This window comes from Necator americanus, chromosome I, assembly GCF_031761385.1.
Source record: "Necator americanus strain Aroian chromosome I, whole genome shotgun sequence".
Taxonomy (NCBI): domain Eukaryota; kingdom Metazoa; phylum Nematoda; class Chromadorea; order Rhabditida; family Ancylostomatidae; genus Necator; species Necator americanus.
Genome location: NC_087371.1, coordinates 20,676,502 through 20,691,974, shown reverse-complemented (window position 1 = coordinate 20,691,974; position 15,473 = coordinate 20,676,502). Strand labels below are relative to the sequence as shown.

General features: G+C 43.0%; 4 protein-coding genes across 5 annotated transcripts; 3 read left to right on the top strand and 1 right to left on the bottom strand.

The window, feature by feature from the left end:
- Positions 1-1,126: 1,126 nt before the first annotated feature.
- RB195_006346 (uncharacterized protein) lies at positions 1,127-1,897 on the top strand (the record flags this gene model as incomplete). The annotated part of the gene is made up of 1 exon (XM_064179383.1): positions 1,127-1,897. One exon carries the CDS (start codon positions 1,127-1,129, stop codon positions 1,895-1,897), a length of 771 nt encoding a protein of 256 aa, XP_064036341.1.
- A 56-nt stretch (positions 1,898-1,953) lies between these two features.
- On the top strand, positions 1,954-3,954 carry RB195_006344 (uncharacterized protein; the record flags this gene model as incomplete). The annotated part of the gene is made up of 4 exons (XM_064179381.1): positions 1,954-2,048; positions 2,142-2,441; positions 2,498-3,018; positions 3,380-3,954. 4 exons carry the CDS (start codon positions 1,954-1,956, stop codon positions 3,952-3,954), a joined length of 1,491 nt encoding a protein of 496 aa, XP_064036339.1.
- On the top strand, positions 2,436-3,083 carry RB195_006345 (uncharacterized protein; the record flags this gene model as incomplete). Its single annotated transcript, XM_064179382.1, has 1 exon — positions 2,436-3,083. The coding sequence occupies one exon, from the start codon at positions 2,436-2,438 to the stop codon at positions 3,081-3,083; it is 648 nt and encodes a 215-aa protein (XP_064036340.1).
- Positions 3,117-15,045, bottom strand: RB195_006343 (uncharacterized protein; the record flags this gene model as incomplete). Of its 2 annotated transcripts, XM_064179379.1 has the most annotated exons (5): positions 3,117-3,233; positions 5,178-5,362; positions 7,355-7,469; positions 14,729-14,872; positions 15,007-15,045. In XM_064179379.1, 5 exons carry the CDS (start codon positions 15,043-15,045, stop codon positions 3,117-3,119), a joined length of 600 nt encoding a protein of 199 aa, XP_064036337.1. The 2 variants fall into 2 exon arrangements, with proteins under 2 accessions (XP_064036337.1, XP_064036338.1); XM_064179380.1 differs by lacking the exons at positions 3,117-3,233; positions 14,729-14,872; positions 15,007-15,045 and adding an exon at positions 13,158-13,166 and having other exon boundaries at positions 5,166-5,362.
- Positions 15,046-15,473: the final 428 nt, after the last annotated feature.

The following is a 15,473-nucleotide window of genomic DNA, read 5'->3' as shown; positions in this document are numbered from 1 at the left end:
ACGGAAACACCAATTAAAGTACCAGGGGCTCCGTGCCCATCTGTTTGACTCGACGGTTCTTCTAGCGCTCTGTTAAGCAGCGGAGACGTGGGAGACGCCGCTGCCACATCTAGGAAACTACTCACTACCCACTGATTCCTTGAGAGATGTCTTCTGAAGTTTGACCGGCGCACACAACCGGGCTTTGCAATCCGACTTAAGAGCAATGTTTCGTGTTCGCGACCCAGCGGAATATATATCGTAAGCAAAAGACAGATGGGCCGGTCACATGTGAGAAGAATCGACGATAGATGGAATAAAGGAACACTTGAGTGGATCTTAAGAAGTGCTAAACGCTCTCGAGTGAGGCTGTCAACTAGATGGGGTGATGTGTTCGCAACTCTGATGGACCAACTAAAAGCTCAGCTGTATAGCTGAAGGAACTCGTCAGCGTTACTGAGAAAACTTGAGAGTATCTTGGACTACAGTGGCGAGGGAACGAAATGACGAAATGAGCGGAAAATATGCTGGGGCCGGCACGTTCAGCAAAAGGCCATATGTTCAAGTAATTGTGTGTTACGCATAGGCGAGGCAACGTCGGTTGTGAATAGTCACGGTCCTTCCGGACGAATATGTAATAGTAATATTACTAACCCTCGCGACTAACCACGAATCTCCCTCACTAGAGGGATCATAGCCGGTTAGTCGCGAGGCTACGTGGCGCGTCCCCGGGTGGCGGATAGGGAGCTAATCGCGAACCAAAAGCGACCTTGTGCTTGCCCAGAGACGCAGGTGGATTCAGAGGATGGACGCCTTGTTTTTGCTGAGGAGGGCTGACTCATGACATCCTTGTACCCACGTCGGTCCGGCCAAAAGCCTGCAATCAAGTGACTGGGAGGTGCAAGGGAGGCGGTTTGGAGTCGCCTCCAACAAATAAGCTCCACATGTCCACTCCGGGAGAACGGAAGTTCTCCCAGAAACTCATGGGACTAGAGGCTTGCAACCTGCCCATGGGTTTTAAAATTTTTACGCAAAACACAGTAATAGAAAAGAGTCTCCTGATTCCGGAGGAAAGCCTGGTACGGTAGGGCCAGGTAGGACGGGGTTGCAGGAGTCATGTAGGCTACCCAAACGGAAAAGGACTAGGATGGCGATCTGTACTTATAACGCACCTACGCTTGCATCAGAAGCGGCCATCGAAGATCTGATGATGCAAGCCAAGAAGATCAAGTACGGCGTCATCGGACTGACCGAGACGAGACGACGTCACCCTCTCAACGCCGTATATGAAACTGGAGAAGAACTGTTCTTAGGAACATTCGGCAGTAGAGGTGTTGGTGGAGTTGGCGTCCCCGTCAACACGAGTATGGCAAAGAACATCGACTATTTCGAACAACTTACGTCCCGAATCGGAAGTCTGCGGATGAGAAGATGTGGTGCAACACCAGCTTTGACTATCTTCGTCGCTTACGCTCCAACATCAAGCTACGAAGAAGAAGAAGTCGAAGCTTTCTATATGGACCTGGAGAAGTTCTACCGAGAAGATCATGCCTTCTACAAGGTCATAATTGGCGATTTCGACGCCAAAGTTGGCCCCAGAAGAACGCCTGGAGAATTTCACACCGGAACACATGACCTTAAGTGGGATGAGCAGGGAGAGAGGCTTTCAGAGTTCATCATGACGACTAAGACCATCCATGGGAACTGGAAATTGCAGAAGCCCTCCTCTCTACGCTGGACGTGGGAGTCACCCGGTGGAAGGTACCGTAATGAAATAGACCACATCATCGTCAATAAAAGGTTCTGCCTGACGGACGTCGCTGTTGTACCAAAGTTCTATACGGGATCGGACCATCGCCTCCTCCGAGGAAGTATTTCCTTCACAAGGAGAGCAGAGAAAGCCGCCAAGTTCACATAGAGAAATCCCAGGACTATCATCAACTGGGATCTCTTCGCTTTTGGGAAGATTCCGCAATGAACAACATCGACGAGGAATATGACCGGCTTGTTGAACACCTTCACGACTGCGCGGAGAAGGCTGAGAGTCTTAAAACCACCAAGAGACGCCTGTCTCTTGAAACTCTTGAGCTGATACGCCAGCGTGGAGCAGCATGAGCCGCAGGGAACCAAGAACTCACGTCCGAGCTCGCAAGGCTTTGCAGAGAAGCGATAAAGGAAGACCTTAAAGAGAGAAGAGCAGAAGTGCTGGCTGAAGCTGCAGAGGCGGGGAAAAGCATCCGCTATGCCCGTCGAGACATCGCCAGTCGCAAGACGAGGATGATTGCTCTCCGGAACCCAAAGGGAACAGCCATTGCATCGAGAAGGGGGATGGAGAAAATAATCTACGACTTCTACTCTGATCTCTTCGACAGCCATGTCCACTTGCCTCCTCACCATCTGAGGGAAGATGGACAAGTCATTCCAGAGGTTTTCCCTCTGAAATACGACATGCTATCATGTCGGTAGGAAATCGTACGGCACCCGGCCCCGACAGAATAAGACCAGAACACCTAAAGAGCCTTCCGCCAGTACTCATCAACACCCTGGTGAGGCTCTTTACACGTTATCTGTCGGAATGCAATGTTCCTAAACAGTGGAAGACGAGAAAGACCGTGTTGTTGTATAAAAAGGAAGATCCACATGACATCGGCAACTATCGTCCAATCTGCCTACTGTCCGTCATCTACAAACTCTTTACAAGAGTAATCCTTAATAGGATTGAAACAGTCTTGGATGAAGGACAGCAATGCGAGCAAGCAGGGTTTCGAAAAGGATTCAGCACGATTGACCACATTCACACTGTTTCGAAACTCATCGAGGTATCACGAGAGTACAAGATGCCGCTCTGTCTCACCTTCATCGCCTTGAAGAAAGCCTTTGACTCAGTTGAGACGGAAGCGGTCGTGGAAGCCTTGGACAACCAAGGCGTCCCTACTCAGTACATAAAGGTACTTCGAGAGTTGTACAGTAAATTCACGACCGGAATTTCGCCATTCTACAAGAACGTCATCATTGACGTGAAGAGGGGGGTCCGACAGGGTGATACAATTTCACCCAAAATATTCACAGCCACCCTCGAGAACGCAATGCGAAAGTTGAAATGAGACGACATGGGAGTGAAGGTTGATGGTCGGCAGCTACACCATTTGCGCTTTGCTGATGACATCGTACTGATAACACCTAGCACCAGCCAAGCGAGACGAATTCTGACCGAATTCGACGAAACATGTGGATTCATCGGTCTTCAGCTGAATCTACAAAAGATGATGTTCATGCGGAACGGATGGGTCTCGGATGCCCCATTCACGCTCAACGGAACTAACATATCCGAATGCACCAGCTAAGTTTATCTGGGTCGGGAACTGAACATGATGAACGACCTGACCCCCGAGCTGGGCAGGAGGAGACGAGCGGCTTGGAGGTCTTCTTCACTACATCGAGGATGTAGTGAAGAAGACCAGGAACACCCGGCTCCGTGCTCACCTCTTCAACACCACCGTACTTCCTGCTTTGACCTATGCTTCGGAAACCTGGGCATTTCGCAAGCAGGAAGAAAACGCGGTGAGCGTCATTGAACGCGCAATTGAGAGAGTGATGCTAGGAGTATCCCGTTTCATGCAAGTGAGGGACGGGATTCGAAGTTCTCTCCTACGTCAACGATCGAAGATTAGAGACGCCGCCGCGTTTGAAAAGGAAAGTAAAATAAGTTGGGCCGGACACGTGATGCGCTTCAACGACAACCGTTGGACCAGAGCCGTGAGCGACTGGGTTCCCCGCGATATTAAGTGCACTACAGGAAGACCGCCGACCCGATGGTCAGATTTCTTCACGAAGTCCTTCAAAGAAAAATATGATGCTCTTCGTGTCCCACGCGAAAGGAGGGACCACTGGGCTACTCTGGCACGCGATCGGGACAAATGGAAGAATTACTGGCGCCCGCTCGACCAGTTCGAAGATCAACGGGAGCCAAGGTGATCAAGGTGATCAATATTACTAAGATTCCCTTTTTCTTCTCTTTGTCTCAGTTCGGTTTGACAAACAATGGTCATCACTGCCATACTCAGAAAGATAAAGATCCTACATAATATCATGTCAGCTGCTAGCTACTGAATCTATGCCCAGCTGCGTTGGTGCGTGTATTATTTCTGAAAATTCAGGTAGAGGAAGCATGACAGTAGCAAGTACGGGAAAGCAAAATACGAGGACACACATCACACTGAAGCATTTCGGATGCACGCCAGGTAGGTCTTAGTTCGTATCTCTTTCGAAAAATAAACAGCTTTTATTTCATTCGAAACTTTCAAATCTGAAGGAGGTTGGATGATGAGACGACATCTCGCCATTCTTACATAAGGCGTTTCTTTTGTTAAATTCAATTGAATACTTAGGTTCATTAGCGATTTAAGTTAATGTTGTAGATTATGGCTTACCAAATCGTCGTTGCGTAACATCAATAGGTAAGAAATCAATCACTTTTTTAAACATCTCATGTGCCCATTTTGACTGGAAGAAAATCCTTCATTGATTCGTAGAGTTTTTAAGTTTGTAGTTGTACTTCTTAACAAAATAACGACAGTGTGACCAGATATGGTCACGTTTTTTTAGCTACCAAGAGCAATGTGATAAATGGTCAATCATTCTGTAAAATGAGAACACAATTGTCAAACACATATGACACAGTTCTTCCAATTTTTTAAAAGTAAGATCGATTAGAAAGAAGGTATAGTGTAGTTGATAAGAGGTTTGGCTGCGACAGCACTGGTTCGAAAACCGCCCAATGGCAACCAAAGTTTCATCAAATCAGAAATGGACGAATCGATACCAGACCTCTGTGGAAGGATGAAATACAACGAGTACCCGCGCAAATAACTGTAAAAGACAGGCACACGTTCATGCACTTCAAACGATTCCGAACGGAAGTCGAAAGCGTCCAAAGAGGACTGGTTAAAGCCACTGACTTTAACCCTTTTATGCTTTAATTCGTTTCAATGATACTCAATGATATCCGAGTGAATCTGGGAGAAGAAGGATTTGTGACAACGAAATTAACTACTCTCGTTATGAGAAGGCGAAAACCTACGCTGTAACTACGTTCAAAAAGCGTCAACACTCGCATTGTCGTCAGTACGTAAATAAACTAGAATAATCGAACTTCAAAAGAATTGGGCATAAAAAAAGAGTCTAATTTAGGGAGTTACCAGAGAGGATCTGTCGAGTAGCGGTTCAGGCTTCATTGTGTCCAGTGGCAATCGCATATATCCCTGGTTGATATTTTCGTACACGATTGCATCACCGACGAAATGCACATCAGAGATCGGCGATCGGAGCAGTCCCATAGTCGTGAGGTTGATCGGGACTCGTGAGCTATCCACAGCCGCCGCCACTGAAATAGAATTTAAAATTCGTTGAATGTAGATGTGCTGGAAAACTAACTGTTCTATTCTTAGTTTATATATATCTTCCAAATCTTTTTGGAGAAAACTTACTAGGGGGCCTTTTGCTCAAATAATTGCTCTGAATTGATCTATGTTTTCTTGTTATGCCAACGAAGTTCTGGTGAAATTTTATTATTGGTCTGACGTTTCAAGAACTTCGTCTTTATCAAAGTTCTGAAAATGGTTGGAGGTCTATGATGCTAAGCATATCCCACCGAACTCCTCCTCTCTCCTCGCCAAGCCTCGAAAACGTTCTAAGTGTACTGCTCAACAATTCCAAAAGGGAAACAAACTGAGCGACTAGCGGTGGTTGGTGAACCACCGCGTTCTTTGAGATCGTCACTCAGAATAGGTTAGAAATAGAAACGAAAAACCCCTCACCTCCGCTAAAATCTCGCACGGTGAGCACATTCTGTTCCCATCATGCGATATAGTTACGAGCAGGTTTACGATAAATTTGTAGCTTTTATATTTCATGAAAATTGAAAGGGTGCCGTAACATGTTAAATTAAAAATTGGAAGGATATTCTGACTTTAACAGAGACACGAGATACCATTATCGATGCTATCGAAGCAGAAATAGTTCAGATAATAAACAAAATAACATTGCAAACCAGGGTCAAACATGTGATGGGATTTTCCCATGGGGGTGGTAGAGGCAGGGGTTGCAAGGGACGGAGGTCGTATGGGAGTGTGCAGTGGGCGGTAGTGAGTGCATGATGAAATGATTACCACGACAAAAATATTAGAATTAGATGATTACATGATAAAATAAACAATACAATAAACAACAGATGACAACAACACAAAACAACAAATAATGTTATATTTATTTACTTTCTAAAGTAGGACAGCATGGAAGCCCCAACATTTTGTTTTGAAAATGTACAACGAGTTGAGAATGTAAGAATGGGACGTCTCAGGTTCGGCACCCCCTGAGTCCAATTTTTGCAAAACACCAAAACACGTAGAAAGTTGAACCCACTCTTAAAAAATGAAGAATTTAATTATTCGTAGTTTTCAGCAGTTTAAAAGTGGATTTAATGCAGTTTAATGACCAAAAAAGCTCTGTTTCTTTGGATATTATTATTTCCTGGGGATCGCGATTAACTTCGTCAAAGGACCAGGGAAAATATTTTAGGCAGTTTTTTAGAGAAGAAGGGTTGCCCTAAAAACAGCCATATCGTTGCTTTAGCATTAGCCACACCTAGACCACGTTTTTTTTTAGAACTTATTACAATTTACAATGAGCATTTTACATGAGTGTCCTGGAAGATGTTCTGCTAGAAAGGCAAAGAATTACGAAATGAAACAGTAAAGAATGAAATTGTGGTACAAAGCTATAACACAAGCAAAGAGACTACCTTCTATGCTTTAGAAAGTAAGTGAAGCGCCGGATGCGGAGGCGGATGAAGTTAAGAAGTTCTGTGTACAGAATTAATGTAGCAATGCGATGTTACGACGTATTAGTGAGCGAACTTTGTAAACATCGCTGTCGGCTCATTCAAGTCATCCTTTTCTTCAAATATTTTTCCCACTTTCCCAGACTAACAGTCTAGAACATCTTCTGGAAAATGAGACAAATATATGGCTAGGTGTTCACAGTATTCTTACTGTGAAAGAATGCTGATACGTGGGTTCTATGCACTAATTACATCTTAGGTGACGACGTGTTAGAAAAAGAATAAAAAGACGCAAGAATAAGAACAGCAGATCTGAATACACTCTGGAGGGATAGAAGGATGGATAGCAACGAGGAATAAGACCTGCTCTCAACGACTCGTTATATGTGGGCAACGCGTGAAACGAAAAAAAAAACTAAAGGAATGTCTATAAATTCAGCAAATTCCTATGAATACATGATGACTATTTCTTTTGTGGTGCACGTGCAGTGGAACGATGGTCGAGTTTTACAAGGTTACAAAAAAATATCAACTTACTTGGTGTGAATAGGTAGACGGCTAAGGCAATCAGTGAACAGATGAACATAATGACGAGTAGAGCGGTCGCGATCCCCCTCCAGTCTCTCTCTTGTGGTCCTCCGTTGCCCAATTCCTACAAAAAACAGCTCTTCGACACTTGAAGAGTTCTCGAAAAGAAAGTGGGATTTTCTCTCAGGAGAGTTTAGTCTATGGTAATGAAAGAGACCTACGAAAGGAACTCTGGAGGTTTTCTCTGAATTTGTCGTACTTGATTTGCGTGAAGGAAATGAGACAGGCAACTGTCTTCTAAACAGTGAGTACAATCAACGAAGACAGAGGCGGGAAGTAGCGCCCATTAATGCATCATGCGCTGGGGAATGTGCACACAAATAAAAACCTAGCACGTAGTTGCTAATGGGGTGCTTCGATAGGTTGCAGAAAAAACTTTGCATCCCGGATGAATCTTGTGGAAAAACCGGACCATGAGAAGCTTCCTACGGCATGCATGAAGGTCCTCTTGAAACACCTGCACTTTCATCTACTCTCGTCCTTGCTGGCACCTGAGACTACTTGCGGAACCACATCTTAAGGCAAGCATGAAGAGATCGCTTTTCCAATTTGCACAGATATCACCGGCGAGGAACCGAATGCTACTTCGATTGTTAACGGGAAGAGGAAACGATGAGTGTGCGCCGAGCTGAGAAGGAGGGTTAGTTCTGACAGTCCGCCGCGACCATTCCACTGAATCTATTCGTCACCAACTACGGTTCGGCGGAAAGCTGTTTTTATACGTTTGAAAATCAAATTAATGAGATTTCTTTCAGACTGGTTAGGGTAAGTCCATTTTTAATGTCTGAAGTGTTACATTTCAAACAATTCTGTAGTTCTTCTGACACTGATCCAACCTCGTTCCGCACTGCTGCAATACTTTGCCTGTAGTTGGCGGTAGAATATCATTTTTGATGTCTATTGGTTATGTGTGAGTTGCTCGTAACCGTTATGATCATGTTGCCTTTGAATAATCTGGTAAACGGAGTATCCTACAGCCTATGTATGTACGACGGTGCCATTATTGGCATCTTGCAATTTCCGGTGGCAAAAACTCAGGATAACATATATTCAAGATAACTATAAGTTAAGGCAGCTTGTAAGGAAGTTCCGCCTCTGAGAAAACTTCGCTAGCGTTGCACAAGAAAGCATTTCGGCACGAAAAATTTCCAAGAGCCCAACTCCCGGTAGCTAGCCTGACTGCTACTTCCGGTAACATAGAATGAATGCTATTTTATCATCGCTGAGGGAGAGATTGCGCATACGACATCCAGAAAGTTTCCAGGAACCCATCAGCTTTCTTTTCTTTTTCCGAAACCTCCGTGCATACCAACTCAGGATTGCAATTGACCTTCTAAGATTTAACTGTGGAGACCCAATGTGAATTACTTCGCCAGAGAGTGTTTTTAAATGTAAGCGACAACCCATCCAAGAACATCATATTGGGAAATTATAATCTATAATGTCAGAAAGAATAGATGCAGTACTGGAACAGAGAGTGGGTCAAACAGAAACGGAATAGCGGAACCAAGCAATGTGGTTCTGGATTAAAATACTGGAAAGAGGAACGGATTCCACAATGAACGAAAACGGGAATTTCAGGCACATTCAAGCAACCATGGGTTGGTTTATGTACTGAGCTTCGGTAAACACTAACAACAAAGAGCCAGTTTTGTTATGTTGTGATTATGCAAAGCGCGCACCATATAGTGAAGCTCCGATCTGTATACAGATTTACCGTTGATACCATTGATTGAAGGAAAGAAAAAGAGAAACGGAATTAAACGCAGAGTTAACAAAATTTTCATTTTTTCTATGAAGAACCATACTTAATTATACTATTTTTTGAACAGTTTCACTCTTTTTGGATACAAAGAAATTAGGGAAACAAGTTCTCCGTCGTAAATACTAAATTTGTTCAACTTGAGGAATGACCTTGACACTTTTGATGGCAAACAACGCTTTTACAAAAGTTCTAAAACGAATCGCCAACTGTTCTTTAGAAGTAGGGGCAAGTATAGCTGGGAACTTTTTTCTTTTAAAAATTAGTGTCGAACTTTTTTCTCATAAGTATGCCTCTTCCGCCCGAATACGTAGTAGGAAGGATCGTAAAAGGCTGAATCTATGATTCATAAACAAAAAGAGTTAATCATTCATCGAAACGGTACGGTATCGCGTGTGATATCTCGAATACTTCTCGACTCACTCCTTGACCGCACTGCTTGAACGGGAAATCTATTGGCCTTGCACTTCTGATCTCTGTTAAGATTTTAATGGAGTTAATAATGTCAATTTGCCAAACAAAACGGAGAGCAGCGAAATTTCAAGGCAGCTGTTGTCTGGTTGTCTGGTTGTCACGTCATCTCTGTAATCAACAGGCACGGGAATTTTTGTAAAATGTGCAGTGCTGTTTCTAAAAGAGAGAACTATTCTCTCTTCCCACTTTGCCTGGTCGGCTGAACCACTCACCTACTTGAAAACGCATGCGTAGCTCGATACCAACACTTCTGCCGGTGATGCCAAAATTCGCCACTGTTATGAGAGGACTGAGCAAGGCCAGGTTGCCGTTTGTCTTTAGTGAAAAGGATGATCCAGTGGTTCGAAGGGTCAGACTTTTTTAAATCGCTGAAATCCTTCTAACTGGAAAGCCAAGCATCCGGTATGCTGATGCCACTGTGACAATGCTGTCAAAAGATATAGCGTGCACGTTGACTAGATGATACTGTTTTCTACCCATTCCTAGACGATAGCTGAGAAGCCTCCTCCCTTCATAATCTCGAGGGTTATAAGTAGTAACGGTGCTGATCTTTCAGTAGAGACGTACTGTTTTCGTGTGCTGTCACATCTTCAACGTACTTCTACTGTCTGGAGTTCATTCCTTAAATGGACATTACCAAATTGCAACGAGTTCAAAAAATCGACCAAGATAATTTTCCGAACTTGGCTATATCAGACCTCGCCATCCTATCAAGTAGGGATTCAAACTCTAAGAATGCGGAGATTGAAATATTGGCGTGTTCATTCTTTGCTTTCGTAGTATCCGACTGGTGTAGATGTAACGCAGCCGGCAAAACGTAAAAGGATACGAATGTACCGTCGATGGTTCCATGCCGCCTTAGAGCCACTCAAATCTTTCATCCCTTCAGGGTCGATGCCCGGACCAGGTCATCCGGGGGTTAAGAACGCTGACCTTATGCATCTTGGACCCTACAAATCGTTGTGTAGGCGGTAGGCAACGTCTAGCGATTCTGAATTGAACTCGAACTGCACTGCCACATTGCAACGTACGTACATACAGGAGGGATTACATAGCAATGAAGACGTAGAATTTTTCGAAAAGGTGCACAGCATTCTTCTGTAAAACCTCAGTATGGTTCATCCCACTGCCTAGATATATAATTTATTGTAAATCGCCTGTAGCATTTCGCAAAAGACCAATATTTACTGATGTTTTCTACGATCTAGGAATGAATATTTAGGCGATCATGTCAACTCATTCGTGGCCAGCTTGTTGTCTTCCTGATAGAATGTGAGCTAGTTCGACTAAGGTTAGCACTTTTCTCTGCAGTAAATCTGCAGTAAGCAATCTTACAGTGTACAAAGTAAATAAATTTAACACTTGACGGGACAAAGAAAAGGGACCCTTTCTGTAGGATCATGGCAATATCGAATTCCTAATTCTTATGATTCTTTTGCCTCTTCGACTTGTGGTTTCTTTGTTCCTTTCCATTAAAAAAATCCACTACTTAGAAGTCCTTTTTCTTAATAACGCTGTAAGATACTTTTAATCAGTTACAATATGAAACGGTGGCATAGTACTGTCTTCCAAATTTTCCAGGGTCACATCCTTTTTTGCTAGATGGTGGCGTTGTACAGCCGAATAAGTGCAGAACTGTAAAAATTAAAGAAAGACGCAGAGAATAGCAAAGAACTAAGAGAAGTTTCGACGTTGTCTGAGAAGTGATCAACGTCATCCGCGAAAGCTTATCTGGGGAAGCAGTGGAAAATGAAGAAAGTGGGAAATTTGCGTGAAAGAGTTACTAGAAAAATAAGAGAAAGTGAGTAATTTGCGACACAGGACTAGTATTGACGAGTACAAAGAATAGGGTGCTGTTATATGGAGATAGAATTTTTTTCAGTTGATAGAATTCACGGTTGTTTGCGAAACTGTATATGGAACTGTGAAGAGCAGAATTCAAAAAAAAGAACACCATAGAAATCGGATCTGCGACTAAACCTTTGGAATGGAGGTAGCATTGACAACTCACCTCTAAAGACACATAGTCTTGCCAAGCTGCTTTACGAGCCGCCTCCGACTGGAAGAGAGCCATAATAGTTTGGTGGTTTCACTGCTTTTAGCAGTGCAACAACTGTTACTCCTAGCAACAACTTTGGAAATAAGCTTATCGGGGACAGCGCAGCTCGAATAAACAAAAACTTTGGTAGTTTTTGATAAGACGTTAGCAGTTAGTTATCAGACGCAGATGCGATGGATCCCCGCCGACCGAGTTACATAGTTAAGTCAGCAAAATTTGCTGAGGAAATGAATGTGAGGAGGGTGATTTGCAGTGATAATTGCTAAAGTTAACGACACTTTTCTTTTCCTTTCTGCATTTCTCTTCCTAGGGACCAGGTTCATGATAGCGGATTGAGTTCAATACTAAAAAAATTAGGTCAAATATTAGCAACAAGCCAAAAATGTATAGAATTATGCAATCACATGCTATCTTTAGATAGACGAGGAATAAGCGCAATGTCAAGAAATACAATATCCGCAATAAAAACAGTTTTCTGACCGGATGCCACTATGTGTAACTTCGTCCTCATCAAGCTAACAGGTATTCTTGACGCCAATCCTGATTTATGAGGATTACCTTACGTTTCGGGCTTCAGAGGAATGGATATAAGTTTATGAGGTCTTTGCATCGGAGTCGCTCCACTATCCCACCCTCCTCTGTTCATGAAGAAAAAGAAGAAGAGGAAGTGGAGGAGGTGAAACAACAGCAACGGACATTCCTTTCCATGCGACATAAACAGGGATGCGAGGATGGGGTTCTCAGTTCACATAGAGAATAATGGTGTGACACGCTTGAACAGTGTCCAACATTAAGCTCCAAAGAGATTTCGAATGTGGCCATGTGGAGAAGAAGTAAAATTCCCGTGAACAGGATGAAAACGGGCGAAATCTTGAAGTTCCAGTTATCTTTGAATACATGGATAAGCGCTAGTTGACGCTAATGGAGGAACAGCTCGCGGCCATGAATAGAACAGTTACGTGATCGCGTTTCAGGACCAGGATGGAGCAGGTGGCAGAGGCGCAGCGCGGCCATGTAGAATGAAATTCTCAGCAGCATGGATCCTTTCAAATGAGACATAAAGTCGTCTGTTTTGGTATTTTTTTTTCATACCGGAATAAATGGACAACTTGTTGCAAAAAATGTTTTTCCTTGTCCGGATTCCAATGACGCACCCTGTATTCTCTCGGAAAGTTCCCATTCTTGCGTTTGTTCGATTCAATAACATAAGTGCATGGAGAAGCAATGAACGCTACGGAAGTTCAAAGTTGGGGAAAAACTTCGCCTTTGACAGGAATCAAAACATTGTACGTCATTCATAAAAAGAAAATGATGTTGGTGGAATTGCTGACGCAGGAAAAGTTATTCGGTCTTGATGGGAAGTGTTTGGGAAATAGATGATCCAGGGGCTGTGCAACAAAGCTAGAACAACTTTTGAAGAAAGGATGATCTTTTCACCAGGGAAGAAACGTCCTAACCTTCTGCATACAGTAGAACTAGAATAATAGAATTGCACCGCTCTTCGGTCCATCTTGCATAGAAATGAGCAGCCATGCAACGAAGAAGACTATGATCATCACACCATAATTCTAAAAATGGCTAAAGTACCTGGTCTCTTAACGAGAAGAGAGAAAGAGGAAGAAAGAAAGAATTAGGGAAAGAAACGAAGGAAGAAAGAACCATTGTTTTTATGTGTGTTTGTTTGCTTCAGAATAATTAATTGTTTGGGAGTAAATAAACAGTTGAACAGTTCAAAAATATTTAACAAGATAGAATATCAGCCATTTTCAGCCGGAACTAAGGTGAAATGAAACAATGTACATGTGAATCAAATGAAGTGCAGTATTTCACAGCAGAACGGAAGGGCATGCAGGACAGTAAAACAGTACAGCATAGGTGGAAATATTTCTTAATGAGAGTCTCAGTAAATCTTTCAGATATCAAGCAGGGAAGAAACTGATGTGTGTAATGATTCTTTTCACATTAGAAGCCCCTTTTCTCGCTTCGTAGTCTGGGTTATTCACTTAAGTAGTAGTATTTCAGGACCAAGGAGCGTGGCGTAGTCGAGAAGAGTCTCGGCTGCGACCACGTGAACGACGGTTCGAAACCGTCCCAGTGCGGACCGAGCCTTCCATCCCTCCGGAGTCGATGAATTGGTACCAAACTCGTCTGAGAAGATAAAAATACTGACTTGACATATCGGCTGGACCCCACATGTCAATGTATACGATACTGATTCGCTCAAAGACCGCAAGCGATTCTGGATAGGATTCGGACGCGTTGGAGCATCCAAATCGGGTTGATGCACCAGAGACGTCGTCATTTTTTTCAACAGTACCAGTATATATGTATATGTTATTTTAGAACTGTATCAAGGAAGCAGCAAAGGGGAGCTCAGAGACTTATTTTTGCTACCGATGCACTCTCGATGTTGCTCATTTTCATAAAGTGTTCCTGAATCTCAAGGGATTATGAGCAAATATAGCCCTGTTTACTCTTCGAAACCACGATTGCAGCTAGTTCTCTTTCGTCGCAAATAAAGATCTTATCTGACATTTTTTACATACATGAACGTTGTCCTGATAAGCGAATGGAGCAGTGGCAAACAGCATGTGCAGAGATAAAATTAACGAGAAAACAACGAAAACTAATAAAATGTCATACTGCTGCAATTTTGGATAGTCTCTGGAAACTCTAGAAAATGACTCAAATCATGAGTGAATATTTTTTACAAAGGTAAAATAGAGATGAAGGTGGATTCCCGAAATGAGGAGAGTTTTATCAACCTATCTGAATGAAAAGCATTTAAATTCAGCCCTCTCGTACTCGTCTGAAGACATTTTGGAAGAAAAAGAGGTAAGGATTTTGTTCCTACTCAACCGAGCCAAGAATTTGTGGACACTTGAGTCGAGAAATTCTGTGATATGTATGAGGTAATGAGATTCTATGCACACTATATCGCTCCACGTATCTCTTCGTTGTTGTTGAGTTTGCCTTCGAAAACGGGGATGTTACTTATTTATACGGCTAGGAAATCGATATAGCTTACCTTTTCAGCGCTTCGAAAAAATTCAGTACGTGGGCAGCGGACCGCTTTTTGTGGACGGATCATTTCCGGATTTCCGGAATGTTTGTAGAGGAGTTGTAACAACATAACGAATAAGGAATACCTTGATTCAATTTCTTGACACCGCTTGAAAAGATGTAAAAATCAGCAATGAAAATGGAGTAGAGAAAAATCACATGAAAAATTCTCAAGATTCTTCAAACGAATGGATACGAGAAGAATGTTAGACAATATTTTAGAGGTTGCAACACGGAACTCACCAACTCAAAAGCTCTATCATAATGTTTCACTGCTATCATTGTAGGAATTCAACCGGACAGAAAATGCATCGCTGTCAGTGGCTGACGTGCGATGCTCAAGGAAGAAACTGCGGTTGTTGCACATATGGAGGATCAAGCGGTCACAACAGCTGACAGTGTTATCTCTGTTCGGCGTTAAATAAAGGAATCTTCAAATTCCGCATATAGCATCAGGAATATATGTTTTATCGACTGATGCAGATTAACGGTATGGTTGTTCTCGAAATTCTGACTGGTTCCTATTCTGGATCCAAAAGGCAAGGAAATACATTCATTAGCAAAGGTGTGAAAGAAATGCAGGGCGTCAGGTGGCAAAGGATAACAGTGCAGAGTGCCCACAAGACACATTTTCAGAGAAGTTTAGAAGCTTTCATCATGTTGAAAAGAGAAAATACTTGAATGTAGGAATACATTTACACGCCGTCCAT